Source organism: Diabrotica undecimpunctata, chromosome 7 (genome assembly GCF_040954645.1).
Source record: "Diabrotica undecimpunctata isolate CICGRU chromosome 7, icDiaUnde3, whole genome shotgun sequence".
In the NCBI taxonomy this organism is placed as follows: domain Eukaryota; kingdom Metazoa; phylum Arthropoda; class Insecta; order Coleoptera; family Chrysomelidae; genus Diabrotica; species Diabrotica undecimpunctata.
In genome coordinates, this window is record NC_092809.1 from 92,192,772 (window position 1) to 92,212,933 (window position 20,162).

At 30.4% G+C, this 20,162-nt stretch overlaps 1 protein-coding gene across 1 annotated transcript in view; it reads right to left on the reverse strand.

Annotated features, from left to right (window-relative positions):
• LOC140445579 (cyclin-dependent kinase 2-like) overlaps positions 1-20,162 on the reverse strand; it is an 80,242-nt gene that overhangs the window by 36,194 nt on the left and 23,886 nt on the right. The window contains exon 2 of the mRNA XM_072537702.1: positions 10,725-10,935. Coding sequence (XP_072393803.1) covers positions 10,725-10,935 — 211 coding nt within the window. The remainder of the gene's footprint in view (positions 1-10,724; positions 10,936-20,162) is intronic.

The following is a 20,162-nucleotide window of genomic DNA, read 5'->3' on the forward strand; positions in this document are numbered from 1 at the left end:
ATTTACATTAATAATTGTGATCTTGAATCTGGTTACAGTTCTTTAAATCAATTTTTTCTTCTATTTAACCAATGGTGTCACGAGAAAAGTTTAAAGATTTCACTAACGAAATCGAAATCATGTTTATTCACCCGAAAACGAACTATTCCCAATCAGATTGTTTTATAAGAGCATAGTTATCCCGTTATTTCTCATGTAACATACCTAGGAGTAACAATTGATAAAAAATTGGTCTAGAAAGAGCACATAGAAAGAATATTAAAAAAAGCCGAGAAAGGATTAAATATATTAAGAGCTGTAAGTTCTTACAGTTGGGGAGCCGATTCAGAAATGTCTCTGTTATTATACAGGTCATTTATTAGATCAATTCTGCATTACGGATGCTTTCTATACTCTCAAGCAGCCTCCAATAACCTGTTAGATAATTTAGTGAATAAATGTCTAAGATTGTCCCTTGGGGCCTTTAAAAGTACACCAATTTCAAATCTTCAAGTAGAATGTTGTGAAATGCCTTTAGAGCTAAGAAGAAAATATCTCTGTAATAAAATTTGTGCAAAATTTTATCTAGAAATAGTAGTCTAGTAAGTAAAGTTCACAACCTATTTATAATGGATTTAACTAATAAGTACTGGAAGAAAAAAGAGTCACTGGTTTTATGTAAATCATATCAAGACTGCTTACAATATAAAGATAATATGTATAAAAACGAACTGTTACCGATATACCAAACAAACTTAACTGACGTGCCTGAGATAGAAATACGCTTTCTAAGAGATTATTCTAATTACCCCAAGTCGTTGAGAAATGTGATGTTTAATTCAGACATAGAAAATGATTTTAAAAATTATCATATAACACAGATGCATCAAAAAAAGACGAAAAAACGTCCTGTGCATTTTGGGACCCCACACAAAACTATTTCGAGACTAAAAAACTTCCAAGTGAATTTTCAAGTTATTCAGCTGAACAACTTGCTATATTAGAAGTATTCAAATATATTAAAACTAATTTATTTAATAATAAAAAAAATTTAATAATATCAGATTGTAAATGTGTTTTACATAGACTTTCAAATATATCTACTAATATTAATATTAATTATATCTTACAAAATATATTAACCAATTTTAAATACTTGTATGGGGAAAGCAAAATGGTTAAGTTTGTTTGGGTTAAAGCTCATTGTGGGATCATCCACAATGAAAAAGTAGACATACTGGCCAAGGAAGCATTAGATTACGATACTTTTGTAAATTATTCATTAGTTCCTGAAGACTTTTACATTATTTCAAAAAATATAATTAGGCAGGAATGGATAAATAAATATGATCATTCCACCAAGGGACTTTTTTATAGTCCATTCAGCCGAAAATTCCTACCAAACCATGGTTCTGTAAGTTTATACGAAAAAAAGATGCAATCAGAATTATCTGTAGAATTCGATTCAATCATTCCCTTCCCAATCTCACTTATTTCAATTAAAAATTGTAAATTCCCCAAACTGTGAGTGGGGAGATTATGACGCACTAGAACACGATATTAAATTGTAGTAAAAATAGAATAAAGACCAAAAATTTTATAGAAGCCATTATGAAAATAAAAATCTTAGTAAAACCCATCAACCTTTATGGGTTAATAGTTTCTAACAATTTATAAGTTGCTATATCAATACATAAGCAGTTTAAAAATAAGAATATGAAATTATAGTTTATAAAGACCAATGTATACCAAAACTTGTACATAAATGAAAAAAAAAATAAGACATAAAACAAAATATAAAAAAGCATTTTAACTAAAAAAAAATATTAAACGATATTAATAAAAAAAAATATAATACACAAAAAAAATTGAAAAAAAAAATAAATAAAAAAAAAACAAAATAAAAAAAAATAAATAAATAAAAATAAAATAAAATAAACCACTGCTTGCGGATCTGGATAATACTGGAAAAACATAGCCACTGGGCACTGGATACGAGTCTGGATACCTACTACTAGAAAATTGTATACAAAATTGTATAAAATTGTAAAAAAAAATATATGATTTTTGTAAGTTCACCAATTTTATAATGTAGAATTTCTACCGTAGTTATATTGTTTTTAAAATATTAATAATGTAAATTTTAAACATTAATAGGTTTTATTTTAATCGTTGTCAAGAATCAAAGTCAAACATGATTAGGCAAATGAAACCATAGGTTTCGCAGTCACTATTCCAAGCACACACACACACACACACACACACACACACACACACACACACACACACACACACACGAAAGATTGAAAGTCAGCCAACAAAATCTCTATACCAACAAGACAACAACACAGATGGTACCCAGCATTCTACAGAGGAAAACCCAATACTCGAAATTCCAATCAGCGAAAGAACATTGAATTGTTACAACAACCAAATCATATTCAAATTGGTAAATTACAATCCTGCAAAACCTATAATAGAACAGTGCTTCCTAACAAAGAAAAGAATGCACGTCCAACTAGATAAAAACGACCTAAAAACGATATTTTTAACTTCTTTAAGAACTACGTCGACACAAAAAAGAAATACGCCATCCTATTCGAAACTGATGAACTCTACCAGTCTGTCTGCAACATACTTCGAGAAACATTCAAGAATTCTGCATTTGATCTTGTAAAATGCAACAATCTCCTAGAAGATATAAGCAGTCCAGAAAGGCAGAAAACCATCGTACAAGCCTATCATCAAGGAAAAACAAATCATAGAGGAATTAATGAAACAAAAATTCAAATTAGAAGACACTATTACTGGCCAACGTTGAAATGGATATAGAAAAACATATTAATCTCTGCGATACTTGTCAAACAAACAAATACGACAGAAATTCTGAAAAACTCAAGTTTACGTTAACCCCAACACCAACGAAACCAATGAAAATTGTTCACATAGACACATGTCAAGCAGTTGGACAAAAATTCCTTACCATCATCGACGCCTTTTCAAAATACGGTCAAGCGTACCCAATAGAAGGATCAAACGCGATCAACATCTTAAACGCATTCCCGCTATTCATGACCCACCATGAACTACCACATATGATAATTTCCGATAGTGGAACTGAATTTAAAAATGGACTTGTTCAAGAATTCGTGGACACTCACAAGATCTTAATCCACTACACAACACTCGATAACCCGCAATACAACGGAATGGTCGAGCGCTTTCACTCCACAATCATAGAGCATCTTCGAATATTAAAAAGAAAAAAGGAAAACACTTAACATAAAAGACCAGATGCTGTACGCTGTTATGGCATACAACAACTGTATTCACTCAGCTACCAAACAAAAGCCCATCGACGTTCTTAATGATCACATAGATGCTCAAGATCCATTCAACATTGACATTAATAGAACACTAATAAATAATTACACACAGGAGCACAGATTGAAAACAAAAGAGATGTATAAAGAAATAAATAAGAAATTGCAAGAGAGCAAACAGAAAGACGTTGAAAAGATAAATGAAAAACGATACTCACCGATAACATATATACCCAGCACGAAAATCTACACTCGAAAAACAGTAAAACGAAACAAACTCCTTCCCAGATTTTCATCCAAAATAGTCAAAAACAACAATCCTATTACTGTTGATACCCAAGGTACTACGGTGCATAAGAAAAATATTAAACTTCAACCACCAATAAAAACTAACCGCAAAAATACTTTACAGATGTATCTCAGTAACAGCCCAAGAAGTGAAAATCCAGGACCTTCGAGACAATCCTGGGATCCTTCCAATTAAGCTTTGAGAAGCCAGAATCCAAACTAGCACCCATGATTTCATCACTATTTCCAATTGGAACTAATAGCACAAGAAATCGAAACATTGGAATATCAATATCAAACTACAACCACAGCTATAGAAAATGGACTAAGATAGACGTACTTCGATAGTCTACCTAACTACGACAAAATATTGCAGTACCTTCTTAAAACAGCCCAAGAGAAACTCGATTCAGTTTATCCAGCAACCATAAATTAAAGAGGCATTATCAATGGATTAGGAAATATTATAAAATACATCTCAAGAAACTTAGATCAAGAAGTCGCAGAAAGATACGACGCTGCAATTCGGTCACTTGAACGCAATCAACAAAATATTATTAACAACAGCAATAACCAATTAATAAGACCATCATCTATAACAACATCAATAACCCTTAATAAGAAAATAATGAACAACTTAACAACTATAACGAAACAGTGACGCTACTAACCCACAATCAAGAGATAATAGCCGCAGAAACCAACAAAATCCGAACTGACTTAAACCAATTCGTCTTTGATTTCAACCATTACATGCAAGTTCGAAACGTTCTAGACCATAATGGACTTATAAAACCAGACGAAATAAGATGGACTATCCAGAAAATTCTAGAATTCGATCAATAAAGTCGTGTAGTATAGTTGTAAAAGTTATTAAAGGGTCTTTTTAAAAAGTACCTTCTAAGTCGCTATTTTCGTTCCGATTCGATCCGAGCGCCTTGTTTACATGTTTACACACGCTGTCAGTAGCGGGGCGGTAACTATTCGGTGCCGTTAATTATATAAAAAACATAATCACGCCACTGTCCACCTTTTCGCATACAGTCGGCACACGCCACATGTGCGAGATTTGATCTTCCTATGTGCCGTTTACAGCAACATTTGTATAGTAAATACAGTGGAACTTAGATATTATGGCTTCGGTAGTTACGTCATCTCGGTTGTAACGTCAATTTTTAATAGGTCCGGCCAAAAACTATTCGATAACATTATTAAAAACCCGTTTTTATCGGCTAAAAATAAAGTAAGACTCATCTACAGCGTCATAAAATTTTACAGTAAGCTGTCGTTTTCTATTTTATGAAGAATAAAGTGCAATGCATTTCCGGCTTTGCGGCATTGTTCCTTCCAAGAATGTGAGAAAGCCCGATTATCCCTTCTGTGTACAGTTATGTGACCTTGATAGTTCTATGATTTCTCATTTATCAGTGCCATCCTAACAGTCAAATTTTCTGTTTCAGAACAGTCAGTTAAGAAATTTTCGCTACCGTGAAATTGTGTTCGGCTCGTTTTGTTTTTAGATTTTAATTTAGTAACTAATTTTTTATTTTTTAATATGGCAAGTTGTAGTACTAAAAGGAAGGATTTGCCTATTAAAGATAAAGTCCGTGTTATAAGAGCATTTGAAAGTGGTCGAAAAATTGCTGATGTATGTCGGCAATTTGGAGATGGTAATAATTCGACTGTCGGCTTAATCCTAAAAAACAAGGACAAAATTTTAAAAGACTTTAATGATGAGGGATCAAATGTTAAAAAGATTAGGATATGCATTCGTGGTGATGTAGATTCAGCTCTACTCAAATGGTTCAAGCAGTGTCGCAGTTCTGATATTGCTGTGCCCGGGCCGCTTTTAAAGGAGAAAGCTACAGAGTTCGGAAAACTGTTTGGTGAAGATTTCACATGCTCTATCGGCTGGCTAGATCGGTTTAAATCACGGCACTTAATTTCCTTCGCGAAAATTGTTGGAGAGGCAAAATGTGTGGACGAGAATGTGACAGGTGATTGGTTACAAAACACATGACCGCAACCAAGGCAACCATACAAGGATGACAAATGAAACATGACATGTAAAGAGAAAAGAAAGCTTTTGGTTATTGGGAAAAGTTTACATCCTAGATGTTTCAAAAACATAAAAACACTGCCTGTAAACTACACTTCTATTGTTCCCGTTCTATTAACGCTCATTTATGCAATCATTAAAATATTTTAAATAACATATCAAATATAGAAAAGTATTAAATATTTGGTACTTACAATTTTGCCACAAACTGAATAATAAACTTTGTCCATATCCATTTGCAAGGTTTAATCCAAGTAGCGACACCAGTTATTTTCGGTACTTCAAAATCAAAATAGTTAACTTAAACAAGCTCCACTGACGATGTTTGAGTTTTCACTTTCACTTTTAAGAACAAAATGATTTGAAAAACGACAATTCTATTAATACCCCACGAAATAAACTTTTGAAACAGCCTTTTATTACGGGAATATAATCGGTAACCTGCTACGACAATACCAAGAATATTAGGTAGTATCTATAGGTACTATCAGTAATATTAAAGACTGAAATATTGAAATAAAATGAACATTGGCATTTCCAGTTACTTAGTCATACCATCATGTACGGTTAGATAAATATTATTTAAAATCCGCAATTCAAGCCGCATTTTATGCATAAACATTTTTTTTGCGGCATAGACTTTCGTCATTCAGCCAGTCTCGAAAGGTTATAATATATTCCTTAAGAAAGTATATACACATAAGTACAGATTATTTCTCTCAGACAAATGCACAGCAATATCCCTAAAACGAAATAGACGAATAATTAATAGAAGAACACGTCGAAGGAAAATACAATGACACTCGCTTCTCGTCTAGGGGTCCGTCAAGACATTTCTTTTAACAGACAAACAATACTGGACCACGGATAAGGTATTGTTACTTATAAGATAAACAAACGGTACAAGTCTAACCCTATACACGCTCATGAAAGTTTTCATGAGATTTATAAAGCTATGCATGTGTCTGACAAAAATTCTATAATTAAATTATATATTGTTACAGAACCTATGGCTAACAAGGACTGTATATTATATGGAGTGTATGTATTGCATTTAGTTAATTTTGTATACAGGGAGTTTGAATGCTGAATAAATTTAGGACATTCAAAGAAGATGTGATCGAGGTCACCTAGCTTACAGCAATGTTTGCAACTATCATCATCGATGACTTTTATTTTAAATAAATGGCATGAGTAGCATGCATGTCCAAAGCGTATTCTATTTATAGTAGTAATATATTTACGAACTAAGAATTTTGAATAATAAAATTAAAAAGGAAGTTAGAAAAGATCTGAGACGATACAATACGATGGAAATAACTAGAGTAATAGAAGAAAACAAAAGCTTGAAAGTACTCGAGACAGAGCATGTCCATTGGAAGAAAAAACGTCCACAAATTAAGAAATGAACAGGGGCAAATCATTGAGGATAGAGTTCGAATTATGAACACGATAGAGAGTTTTTATAGACAACTATACAAAGAACAGCAATGTAACCGGAGTGGATCATTACCAAAGATAATCAATCAAGGATCTGAAATTTTACCGGATTTAACACCCGATGAAGTTCGAAGGTCAGTGTAAGAAATGAAAAACAAGTCCCCCGGAGGCGATGAAATAGTGGCAGATGCCTTGAAAGTGGCTGGAAAAAGATTATGGCAGGTCCTTGCCAAACTATTCACTAGATGTTTGCAGGAAGCAATAACACCAACCCAGTGGTACAACGCAGAAATTATCATACTTCATAAAAAAGGGGATGCTACCGACCTCAGGAATTACAGGCCCATAAGTCTACTTTCACATATTTATAAACTATTTACAAAAATAATTACGAAACGACTAGAAAATAAATTGGAATTTTATCAGCCCATAGAACAGGCGGGTTTTAGAAAAGGCTATGGAACAAACGATCACCTACTGGTAATAAAAAATCTTATAGAAAAATGCACTGAATATAATAAACCACTAGCTTTAATATTTGTCGACTATGAAAAGGCTTTTTTCGCAGACTTTTTGCGCAGAATGAAAGATTACATTATTACCGAGGGCCGAAAGTCCCTTAGAACAAACAAAAAGTTTTTTTGAATGAGATATTTGAAATTAAAAATTACAATAAATTTTCTCTTCTTTTTCACCCCTGTAACTTATTAAAATACATAAACAATATAGAAGTTTTCAGGGACTTTCGGCCCTCAGTAATAATGTGTTCTTTCATTCTGCGTTTAAATTTTTCAAAAATACTTATTAGCTTTCTCAGGATTCGAAAAAAATGAATGCATTTAAAAAGCATTGGCCCGAAATTTTGCGGCTACACTCTTAATCATAGATTTCTGAGTAGCATATCTGGGAAGATATGTGGGTTCCCCAATATTCAAAATAATAAGATCTAGGTCCTCGACACAGCTGACGATTTGATTACCTACAGCATCATTGTGCAGTGAGCCCCATAATGAGTTATGAGCATTCATATCCCCTCCGATTATACAAGGTGATGTAACTTGAGAGAAGATATTTTTCCAATCATCTTTAGAAGTACGGACTTTAGGTGGCCTATAAACAGACAAGAAACTTAATTCTAAATTGTTAAATTTAACGGAGATGCCACAAACTAAAATTTTATCATTGAAATTTTTAGTAATATTCACTTGACAGAATGGGATAGAAGTTTTAATCAAAATTGCTACACCGGCATACCCATCGTATCTATCCTGGCGGATTATATTATAATCTTTAAATGTATAATTTTGATTTGAACCATGTTTCACTTAACAACGCTATATCAATGTTTTCAGCTGTTAAAAAATGAACTAAACTATTTTTATTGGATGCAACGGACCTTCTGTTCCATTGTAAAATTCTCAGAGTTGTTTGTCCTTGGAAAACCTTATTTACTGAAGATGTCCTCCAACATCTGATTCTAATGAATAAGTAAAAAGTGGTAAAATAAAATAAATGAAAACATTATTATTTTTTTTTAATAGTGCATTTTGACCCTGGATTAATGTTTAAATAAGAAATACTGTCAGAAAAAAGTTCCATTTGAATTACATAATTTAGATAAATAATTTTGATTTTGATATATGCTAAGAATTTTATTTCAATGTTTTAGTACCCTCCAATATTGAAAATATTTTCTGATTTATGCTCTCATTATCTACAGATTTTAAATCCTCAAGTGTGTGAATATTTTTTTAAAAATTAATGACACACTCCGTCACAATATCTTTATTATCACCTTCTGTAGGTTGAAAGGTAGATTGCGTTGGATACTGGGGAAGAGGATGTGATGGTCCAAAACGGAAGTTAAACATGGGAGGGTTCTGTAAGTTTGGGGATAAGGGAGAAGTAGTGACTTTACGTTTTTTGTTGTTATGGGTTAGTGCCATAGGTCTGCTACTATCCGAACGTTGAGAATTTGTAGGTTGTAGCTGCTGGAAAGCATGTTTATTACCAGAACTTTGAGGTAGTTTCCTGAATTCTGCCTCGTAGTTTGCTAAGATAGAAAAGCGATTGTTCGTTGTTATTTCTGAATATGAAGATTGAAAAATCTTTTTGGCTTCTAAGAAGGATACTTTCTGTTTTATCATCAAATTTTTAATACGTTTTTGTTCCTCGTAAATTGGGCATAGTTTGGAAATCGATGTATGCTGTGTACTCTTGCAATGTATAAATGATTTATTAGATTCAGAACAGTTGTGTTCTTCGGTTTTTACAGATCCACATAAAATACAATGTTCTTGGCTGCTTTTGCACTGTTTTGATATGTGTCCGAATCTCAAACATCTATAGCATTGTGTGACCCTGCCTATAAACTTTTCCACATTAAAATAAACAAAATTAACGGATATATGGCTGGGTAATATGTTATCTTCAAAGCTGACTATAATGTCTTCTTAGGTACATACTCAGCTTTACCATCTTTTTCAACTTTCCTCTGCATTCGTCTGACGTCTACAACATTGAGTTTGAATTTATGTTTTGTTTTAAATAATCAACATCGTAACTTGTGTCAACGTCTCGAATCAGACCCTTGACCTCTAAAAAGTGATTAGGTATGAAAGCTTTTAAGTTTAGTTCTTTTAAATTTTTATTTGTGACCAACTTGTTAGCTTCTGCTATTGAATTTAATATTACTTTAACGCGATTTCTACCTATTCCCTTAATTTCCTGAATGTTTTGTACGTTTATATTTTTGTGTAAAATATGTCCTACAAACATAGGATGCAAACGACCCAAATTTCTTATTAGTTTTTTAAACATATACGCAATAATTATTTAACGAGTACTTATCTGGATTTATTGAGTCAAACAGTTTTGGTTCGTCCTCCTTAGCACCTATTGTTCCCAATTCCATGACGGCAGCAGTACTTTCCATATTGGAAAAACTATCACTTTCACAAAAAACTCCACTTTCACAGAAACCTCCACTTTCACCATCTGGCGTCTTATTTTTTACGCTCCCCATGGGGGAGCGAAATTTTTAAAATCGAACTTATTTAAATAGTTTTGATAAATTTAGTAACACGAAAAAGCAAAAACTTGAACACTAATTAATACCAAATCGATAAGCCGGTTATTGTTATTTGACTTCTTTCTTCGAAGGTTCAAACGAAACTGAAAGATTTGCCCTTGGATTATAGGTTTTTAAAATCGAAGGATTTATCCAATTTAAGTTTAATTTTAATGCAATGAGTCTAATAGTTAATTTTATAGATTTACAATAAACAACTCAAAAGAACATGTAAATTAGATCCAGAAATAATACCTCTGCCTATTGGAAACAAATATTTTAAATGCTCATTTTATGTACCCTGTAAATAATATTCAGGCATATGCCTAAAACTACCTGCTTCTACAATTTTATTACCCCGTGGCTATTGTGAAAACAGTATAATTTTCAATATTATCCAATCTTTTCTATAAATTTTATATTTTAATTATAAACCTGATTCTAATATTTTTTGTTTTTTCATAAGTGTATATAACATAAATACTTCTGCATCAACTGTTATGATCAATTACGTGAAACAGAATTAGTGGGAAGAAATAATAATATTTAAGTAAAAAATACTAACCCTAAGAAGTTCTGCTTCCATAGGCCGTCTAGTATTGTCCAAATATCTCTTTAAATCCAAATCTAAATATTCAAATACTAGATATAGTTTATCAGTTGTCTGCATAACATCTAGAAGTTCTACTATGGAAGAATGTCTAAGACCTTTAAGTAGACTTATTTCCCTTATAGCTGTTGGAGGCACTCCCTCCGAATCTCCTTTGTTGTAGAATCTTAAATAAAAAAAAAAAAAAATAGGATGTGGTACTCCGGGAGTGACTGATGAGGAAAAGCATAGCTTTCTTACCGTCTACGTGCGAAGCGAAGGTTTTTAATTGAATTTAACTTTAATTAAATTCAATTCAATTCGATTTCATTCAATTAAATTCGATTCAATTCAATTATTTTATTTCATTTCAGTTTATTTAATTTTATTAAGAAATACTCATGGGACTGCATTTATTACAGTACGATCAACCAACTTACACCTCTAAACGATTAACGGAATTCGCAGAAAACCTTTCGTTGCAGCAAAAGGCACGGTAAACTGCACTGGTATTCTCCATAATGTTTAACACTTTACTAAATTTTAGGTATAAAATAAATATGTGTCATTAACCCGTTGTTCATAGTTTCGCATATTTTGTTACATTTTTTTTTAATAAATAGTATTCTTGCATATTATTTAACGTAAATTTCTTTCACCTATTTGTTTAATAATTTTTTTCTGAAACAAATACTACCGTGCTAAGGATAATTTATATTCAAAGTAGATATACACAGTACTAAAATATCACTTTTAATTTTTGTTAAAAAATACTTCGGAGTAAGCTAGAACATTTTGTCAATTTAAATAGTGGTGGTTAGATTGACCATATGTCTGTTAGAGTGTACCATTTTTGAGACGTCTGCGATTACGGGTTAAAGTTAGGATTTTGGTAAATATATTTAACTTTTTATTTTCAAATGAAAATACTTCTCTAAATATAAATTAATTGTGGGAAACATTTTAATTTGTTTATGTACGGTTTTATGTCCAAAATATACTGAGATATTTTGGACATATAACTAGAAGAGAAGGCATGGAGCGAATGATAGTTGAAGGTAACGTAGCAAGTATAAGATCCATAGGAAGATCTCCAGTACGATGGTCGGACCAAATAAAGGAGATTACTCATTCTCCGAGGCAAAACAACACGCATAGGAGTGAGGTAATTGGACAGAAATAGTCAAACAAATTACATGACGCCACTACATTCTTACGAAGGAGAAAAGATTGAGGAGGATGTACGGATTCCAACAATTTCTAAACTTTTTATCAAACATAATTAAATTACAATCGGCATTCCTAATGATCATTAGGCTAATTTGATTAATGTGTTAAGGATCTTTGTAAGCGGTTATATTATATTTTACCTCTCAAGCACAACAGTTAGAAAGTTTCTGTCATATTGATCTAAACTTAGTATATTGTAATTCAAACGTGTAGTTTCAAGTGACCATCATGCATAGACGTAAGTTGGATATTGATGAATTAATTGCAAATGTACTAAATACTTTACCATGGAAAGAGACAATGATGGACCTTTAAAGTCATTATTATGTATAAATCAACGCGTTTGTGACGCACTCGGGATCGGTGAAAGTAAGCTAAAAACTGTAATGAAGACTGTCAGAGATTCTCAAGATCTTACTGTGACTGAGTATCACGAAGACAAGAAAACAACTCGTAAACATTCTAGGAACATTGACTTACCTGATGGAAAAAAATTTGAAATTCGCAATATTTTGTATCAAATGCGTGAAAACAATCAACATGTCCGTTTAGATACTTTACTGGCCGAAAGAAGAGAAAGACAAGTTTCTGGAATTAAGAGGACTAGCCTTTGGAAAGTGTTGAGATATTTAGGATTAAAATTCAAAAAATAAAATAATAGGTTACTTTTATGCGAAAGGAGTAGTGTGGTTCACAAAACAATTAAATTTTTGAGAGAATATACTAAGCTTAAATCCTAAAATGAAACATTCGTAAACTTAGATGAGACAAGGATATTCGCAAAGGGTAGAATTAAAAGAATTTGGCAAGACGACAACATAAAATCAATAAAACATACAGATAGCGAAGGCAAAAGATACATCATTCTTCATGCAGGAGCGAAAGACTTTATAGAAAACACGGATTTGAATTTTTCTTTAAAATCAAAATCTACCAATTTCCATGAAAACATGAATGCAGATATTTTTGTTAAATGGCTTAAGGAGAAACTGTTACCTATAGTTTAGCCGCTGAAAAGAGGGAATGATCACGTGAATGGCACAAACGTTCCTCTCCCTATGTTATCACTTTTCCCACGTTTACACCGCTCAACAAAAACGAACTAACTCTCGCTATAATATATTTATACAGTATTTTACAGGTTATTGATTTACTTTAAATTTAAACATTTTATGGGCTTTTGCGTATAGATTTAAATTTTAAATTTCAATTATTATAGGGTGGACAAATAAAAAAGTTTATATAATATGTCAAAAGTAAACTTTAAAAAAATTAAGAGATAAATTCGGTTTATAAATTTGATGGAAGGCGATTCGTTTGAATAGAATAGAATATCTTTATTCGCAAGAATCGGTTGACAAAGAAATATATGATTTAAATGATTGGAAAACACGTTTTTGTTTCGATATACATTACAGTAAAATTTAAATTTAGTAATGTACTATACATATATATATATATATATATATATATATATATATATATATATATAATATATAATATATAATATATATATATTAATATATATATATATATATATATATATATATATATATATATATAATATATAATATATATATATATATATACAGGGTAAGTCACCACTAAGGAGACGGAAGATTACAGCAAAACGGTAAAAGATTTTGAAAAATTTTTAAATGTATAGTATGTAGGTTAATAAAGGCTACATTTTAAAATTATTCTGAAATATACAGGGTGTCTCAATAAAGCGCGGTGTTTCAAAGTTATCTTTTTCTTATGGAACACTCTGTAGTTTATTGGATTTTCTAATTGTCTGCAAAAGATAAGGTATAGTTTCATAAGACTTCCCTATACCTATGTACAGAGTGTTAGTTATGTCGAATTTTCTTAAAATGTAAAACTTTAAACGAGGACTCATTCTTAATTTATTAAGGCAATTCTAATAAAATTACTCATACATCTAAATAGGTGGATATTGGTCGAATGTATTTCATGATTAATTATTAAGCATTTATTTACAGGGTGTTTAAAATTTGTAGTTTCATTATTGGATTATTGAATGTGTAATATAAGGCTTATTTTAAATGGAAAGCCCTGTATATTAATGAATTATTAAATTTAAAAAAATTTTCTCTTTCGAATGATATACGGATGTCCTATAACTAGGACTGATAGTTTTGCCGTAATTTAAAATTTTGTTAAACGGAAATCGATTTCAAATATTAATAATTGTTACTTTCGATTTTTAAACCCATCATATTGACATATTGTTAAAAACGAAACCAGTGTAGTTGTAAATACATTTTTTGTAAATAAATTAAAATTTTTATGTCTTTGGATTTGTATTCGTTCGGAATAGGATACTTAGTATTAAAATATGATGAAAAGAAAATAAAAAAAAAGTTGTTGAAAATCTGATGTTTTTTAGATTTTCTATGATTCATCAAGTGAAAGGCAACTGCGCAAAGGTTACAGTTTTCAAAAATGACGTAGATATTAACGTTATGTTTAATTTTTTTTGTATTATTTTAAGTATTAAAATAAGTTTAATATTTAAATAAAAATAAAACTGTAAAATATATTTATTTCATTGAAGTCATAATAGATGTACCTATAATTTAATACGTGCTTACGAGCACACTCTTTTTTTGAAAACAATTAAATTCAAAACGAAACAGAAAGAATTTTAATAAAACAAATAATACACAATGATTAATGAACATAAATAATACAAAATAATCCAAAACTAAGTAAAAAATATTCAGGTATGTAACAGATGTTCAAATTGCTTGCCATCTTCTGCAATTAAACAAGCGATTCTATCTTCGAATGATTTATTTACATTATTTAACATAGCAGGAGTTATTGAAGCAAACGCGTTTGTAATTCTTAATTTCATGTCATCTCTAGTAGTAGGAGGTGTAGCTTATACAGTATTTTTAATATAACCCCATTTAAAAAAAATCCATCTTGAACCACCTCTACCTATCAATCTGTTTGTAAATTTTCTTTTAAGGTAGTTCGTAAGATCACGTGAGAAAAGAGCAGGAGCTCCGTCCAACTGGAGCCACATTTTGTTCGTAGGCTAAGTGGAAGGTTCTCAATTCGTGTCCAAAAATCTTGTTTTAAAAAATTTAAGAAATTTGTCCCATTGAAATGTCCGTCAAAAAAATTCGGGCCGATAACGTACTCGCCCATAATGCCTCCTCAAACATTAACACTCCATCGGTGTTGGCGATCAACAGTATGAAATAAATGTTTATTTTCTGTGTCATAATAATGAAAATTACGTCTATTTACTAGACCATTCTTATGAAAAGTCGATTCGTCTGTAAATAATACATTTAAAAAAAAAACAGGATCTTCTCCAACTTTATCTAAAGTCCATAAACGAAAATTTAAACGGTTACCATAACCTTTTTCTGTCAAATGCTGGTGAAGTTGAATGTGATACGGATGAAAGTGGTTAGTCTTAAGTATTCTACATACACTAGTTTGACTAATTTCTAATTCACCTGAAATTTCTCTTGTACTAATATTTGGGTTTTCCGTAACAGAAAGCAGAACATTAAGTTCGTTAACGTTGTCACCAATAACTGGTTTATTTTTATTTACCTTTTCGTATGCAACATTACCAGTAGCACCGAATCTATTAATAAATCTCTAAAAAACTTCCTTTTGTGGGTGTCTCCTATCAGGATACTTTTGAGCATAAACTTTAGAAGCTAAGTGACAATTTTCCAAACATTCTCCAATGCAAAGTACCATGTCGACTCTTTCATGGATAGCATAATTCTTCATTTTTAGGAACAATGAAAGTTAAATATTACCATCGAGTTAGAATCTACGGAGAAGGCATCACGTGACTAAAAACGACCTTACCTCGGCCATATTGTTATGATCGTTTTGACAGATCGTGTATGATTGTTTACGTTTGTTGTTTTTCGAATATTTTTAGTTTTATAATACTTTTAGAAAAACTGTAATAATATATTGTGATAGTGCATAATAATGGTTTCTTGTTCTCAACGTAGTTGCAGTAGCAGAAGCAATGTTAATAAAAAATATTCAGGAATAACGTTCCACAGGTTAGTATACAAATATGTAAACAAAGTAATGGCCCGTACTTCAGAAAAAAATTAATAGTATTCATAAAAAATCTTATAAGGTAGATCGTGCTATTCTTGAGAATACTCAAATATCTTCATCCTTAATATCTTAAAATTTCTTATTAACTACTGCAACATAATTATTTTTATTTCTACACAGTATTTCCATTGTGATATTCGGCAGATATATAAGTTGTAAAACGAACGTATTTCTTTTATTTCATACCGTATATTTTACCCTTTAGAATAGTATTTATATTATTATCCCTTTATTATCCCTTTCAGATACAACTTGTTATTTGACTGTATTAATTTATCTTTATGTATAATATGTCGTGTTTTTAGTATTTACCGCGGGATAAATAAATCATAGTTTATTAAAAGTGTATTGCACTTTTTTAGATTATGATTAAATCTTCTGAATAACTAGTCATATTTGTATAGTAGTTTTAATATTGAGTCAGGTCCTGATCCCACCGCCATATTGGTATGATCGTTAGCCACACCTACTGACGCCGTTTTTAATACACACGTTAATATGCTCATAGCTTCTCCAAAGATTCTAACTCGATGAATATTACACACGAATGTTTATATTTTGACAATTATCAGACCGTAATGTCAGAAAATGACAATATCATACAATGACATTAACTAACATCAATATTTGTTTTAAAATCAATATGTGTACCGATGAAGAGTTTAAATAATTGTAAATTACGCAAAAACGATGAGACTTAAGTATAGGACTACTTTAAATCATTCAAAAGAGGAAACTTTTTTTAGTATTACGATTAATTAATATCCATGGTGTTTCATTTAAAATAAGCCTCATATTAGATATTGAATAATCCAAAATTGAAACTAAGTTTTTAACACCCTGTAAATAAATGTTTAATAATCAATAATGGAATAAATTTAACCATTACCCAACTATTTCGCTGTAAGAGAAAATTTGTTATAATTGCTTAAATAAGTAGAGAATGAGTGTTCTTTAAAAAAAATTTTTGCTTATAATGTAGTAAGTTGTGGTTTATTTTGTATTATTTATGTTCATTTTGTATTATTTTGTATTATTTGTTTTATTAAAATTCTTTCTGATTTGTTGTGTATCAGCAAGTAAAAGTATAAAGTATACACATTTGTTTACAACTACATTGTTTTCATTTATAACAAATATGTCAAAATGATGGGTTTAAAAATCGAGAGTAACAACAATAAATATTTTGAAATCGAAAAGAAAATTTTAAATTACGCAAAATCAATCACTCCTATAGGACATCCATATACCATTTGAAAGTGGAAATTTTTTTTAATATAATAATTCATTAATATACAGGGTGTTCCATTTAAAATAAGTCTTATATTACACATTGAATAATCCAATAAGGAAACTACAAATTTTAACACCCTGTAAATAAATGTTTAATAATTAATCATGAAATACATTTAACCAATATCCAACTATTTAGAGGTATAACCAATTTTATTAGGAATGAGTCTCGGTTTAAAGCTTTACATTTTAAGAATATTCCACATAACTTAGAACACTCTGTACATAGGTATAGGGAAGTCTTATGAAACTATACCTTATTTTTTGACGAAAATTAGAAAATGCAATAAAATATAACTTTGATACGCCGCACTTTATTGGGACGCCCTGTATATTTCAAAATAATTTTAAAATGTAGCCCTTATCAACTTTCAAACTAAATTTAAATTTTTTTAAAAATCTTTTACCGTTTCGCTGTAATCTTCCGTCTCGTTAGTGGTGACTCACCCTGTCTCACATTGTGACTCACAATATATATATATATATATATATATATATATATATATATATATATAAATATATATATATAAATATATATATATATATATATATATATATATATATATATATATATATATATATATATATATACAGTATACTCCCTCTATAACGAACACGGTTATTACGTGTTACGAGGTTTCGCTTATAACGAGGTACATTAGATGTTCCGTGAAATTTCTATTGAACTATAACCCTCTATAGCGAGGTAAATTTGGTTATAACGAGATAAAATAAGATTGAAAAACGTGTTTTTTACATTTTGGCCCGGCCGTACCTATAAATAAATACCCTTTTTAACTGCGCCGCCCGCAATAAAATTCTTACAATTTATGATTCTTAGTTGGAAATTTACAATTTATGATTCACAAGTGTCATTGTAGGGGGTTGACCATTCACACCTAATAAGGTCCTAATAGACAAGATGTGGAAAGTGTTTTAAAGGTTGTCAGAAACTTTATCCAAAGAAAAAACGCAAATGAAGAAGCATAAAATTGTTTCACATCTTTAGAAAATATGATAGATAGAATACTGGACAATTTAAAGCAGTCAAAAATGACAGACTTCTTCCAATTGCAGACGCAGTAGTTTATGTTATTCTTGAAAATACGCTTTATACAGACTTACAGAATACAGTTTTTTTGTTTTAACGTATATCATTGATAATAAAAGTCAACAACTTTTTTTCAAAAACGCCATTCAAACAATATTTATTTGCATCTTATATTGCTCCGAATGACTTCACTATAGAAAATTAATGTTTTAGAAAACTACATATTCATATGTATGCACAGTATTATTGTTGTTGGATATAACGAGATCCGCTTATAACGCGGTAATTAGTCTGCCATTTCAGTTCTCGTTATAGAGGGAGTCTACTGTATATATATATATATATATATATATATATATATATATATATATATATATATATATATATATATATATATATATATATATATATCTTTAAGGTATATGACCGTTTAATTTAATATAAAAAAAATGTGCACTCGTAAGTGAATGGGATGTTTTCGGTCAATTTGGAGATAAAAAAGACAAGAGTTGTGCTACTTTATCTTTATTGAAGACGTTTCGCCTATTGTTCAATAAGCATCATCAGTTCATCTAAAAGAGTGTTATTAGCGATACATCTAATATGAAAAAACAATTAAGTAAATGATCTTACCTTTAAAAGATCTGTAGCATTACAATGTTGTTATTGCAAAGAAACATCAAAAAATTAATATAATAAATATAACAGCAAAAAATATAGAAACACAGAACGCTGGAAGATTCCCAATTTAACTAATTTGTTTTAAATTTCACTTTTGAAAACATTGATTGATTAAATCTATCAAAAAATATAATTGTCAATTTTGAATTGTTATATAAACAACGGCACGGCTAGGGTTCTTCAACTTCTTTTATTATATCATAACATTTATGTTGACATCTATAAAACTTTTCCTTCAATCTCACCAGCTGATTGTCATTTCTGACAGTCCAGCTTTCAAATACTTCATTTTCATGATATGATCATAACAGTCAAGAACCCTAGCCGTGCCGTTGTTTATATAACAATTCAAAATTGACAATTATATTTTTTGATAGATTTAATCAATCAATGTTTTCAAAAGTGAAATTTAAAACAAATTAGTTAAATTGGGAATCTTCCAGCGTTCTGTGTTTCTATATTTTTTGCTGTTATATTTATTATATTAATTTTTTGATGTTTCTTTGCAATAACAACATTGTAATGCTACAGATCTTTTAAAGGTAAGATCATTTACTTAATTGTTTTTTCATATTAGATGTATCGCTAATAACACTCTTTTAGATGAACTGATGATGCTTATTGAACAATAGGCGAAACGTCTTCAATAAAGATAAAGTAGCACAACTTTTGTCTTTTTTATCTCCAAATTGACCGAAAACATCCCATTCACTTACGAGTGCACATTTTTATATATATATATATATATATATATATATATATATATATATATATGTTTGGAATTCACGGACAATAAAACAAAGTGGCAACATTGTGCGCCAAACTCGGTACCAGCATTTTGAAGCGACGCAACGGCGATCGGCGAGGGCGAGAGGGCGAACGAGACAATCAACAACCATAGACGATTCACAACGCCTTTCATTTAATTTCAGTTTAAATTAGTTTTTTTATGTAAATATATCAGAAATAAAGTTTATTTTATAAACACTTCTCTTCTAAACTTAATAACTTCGACTATTTCGTCAACA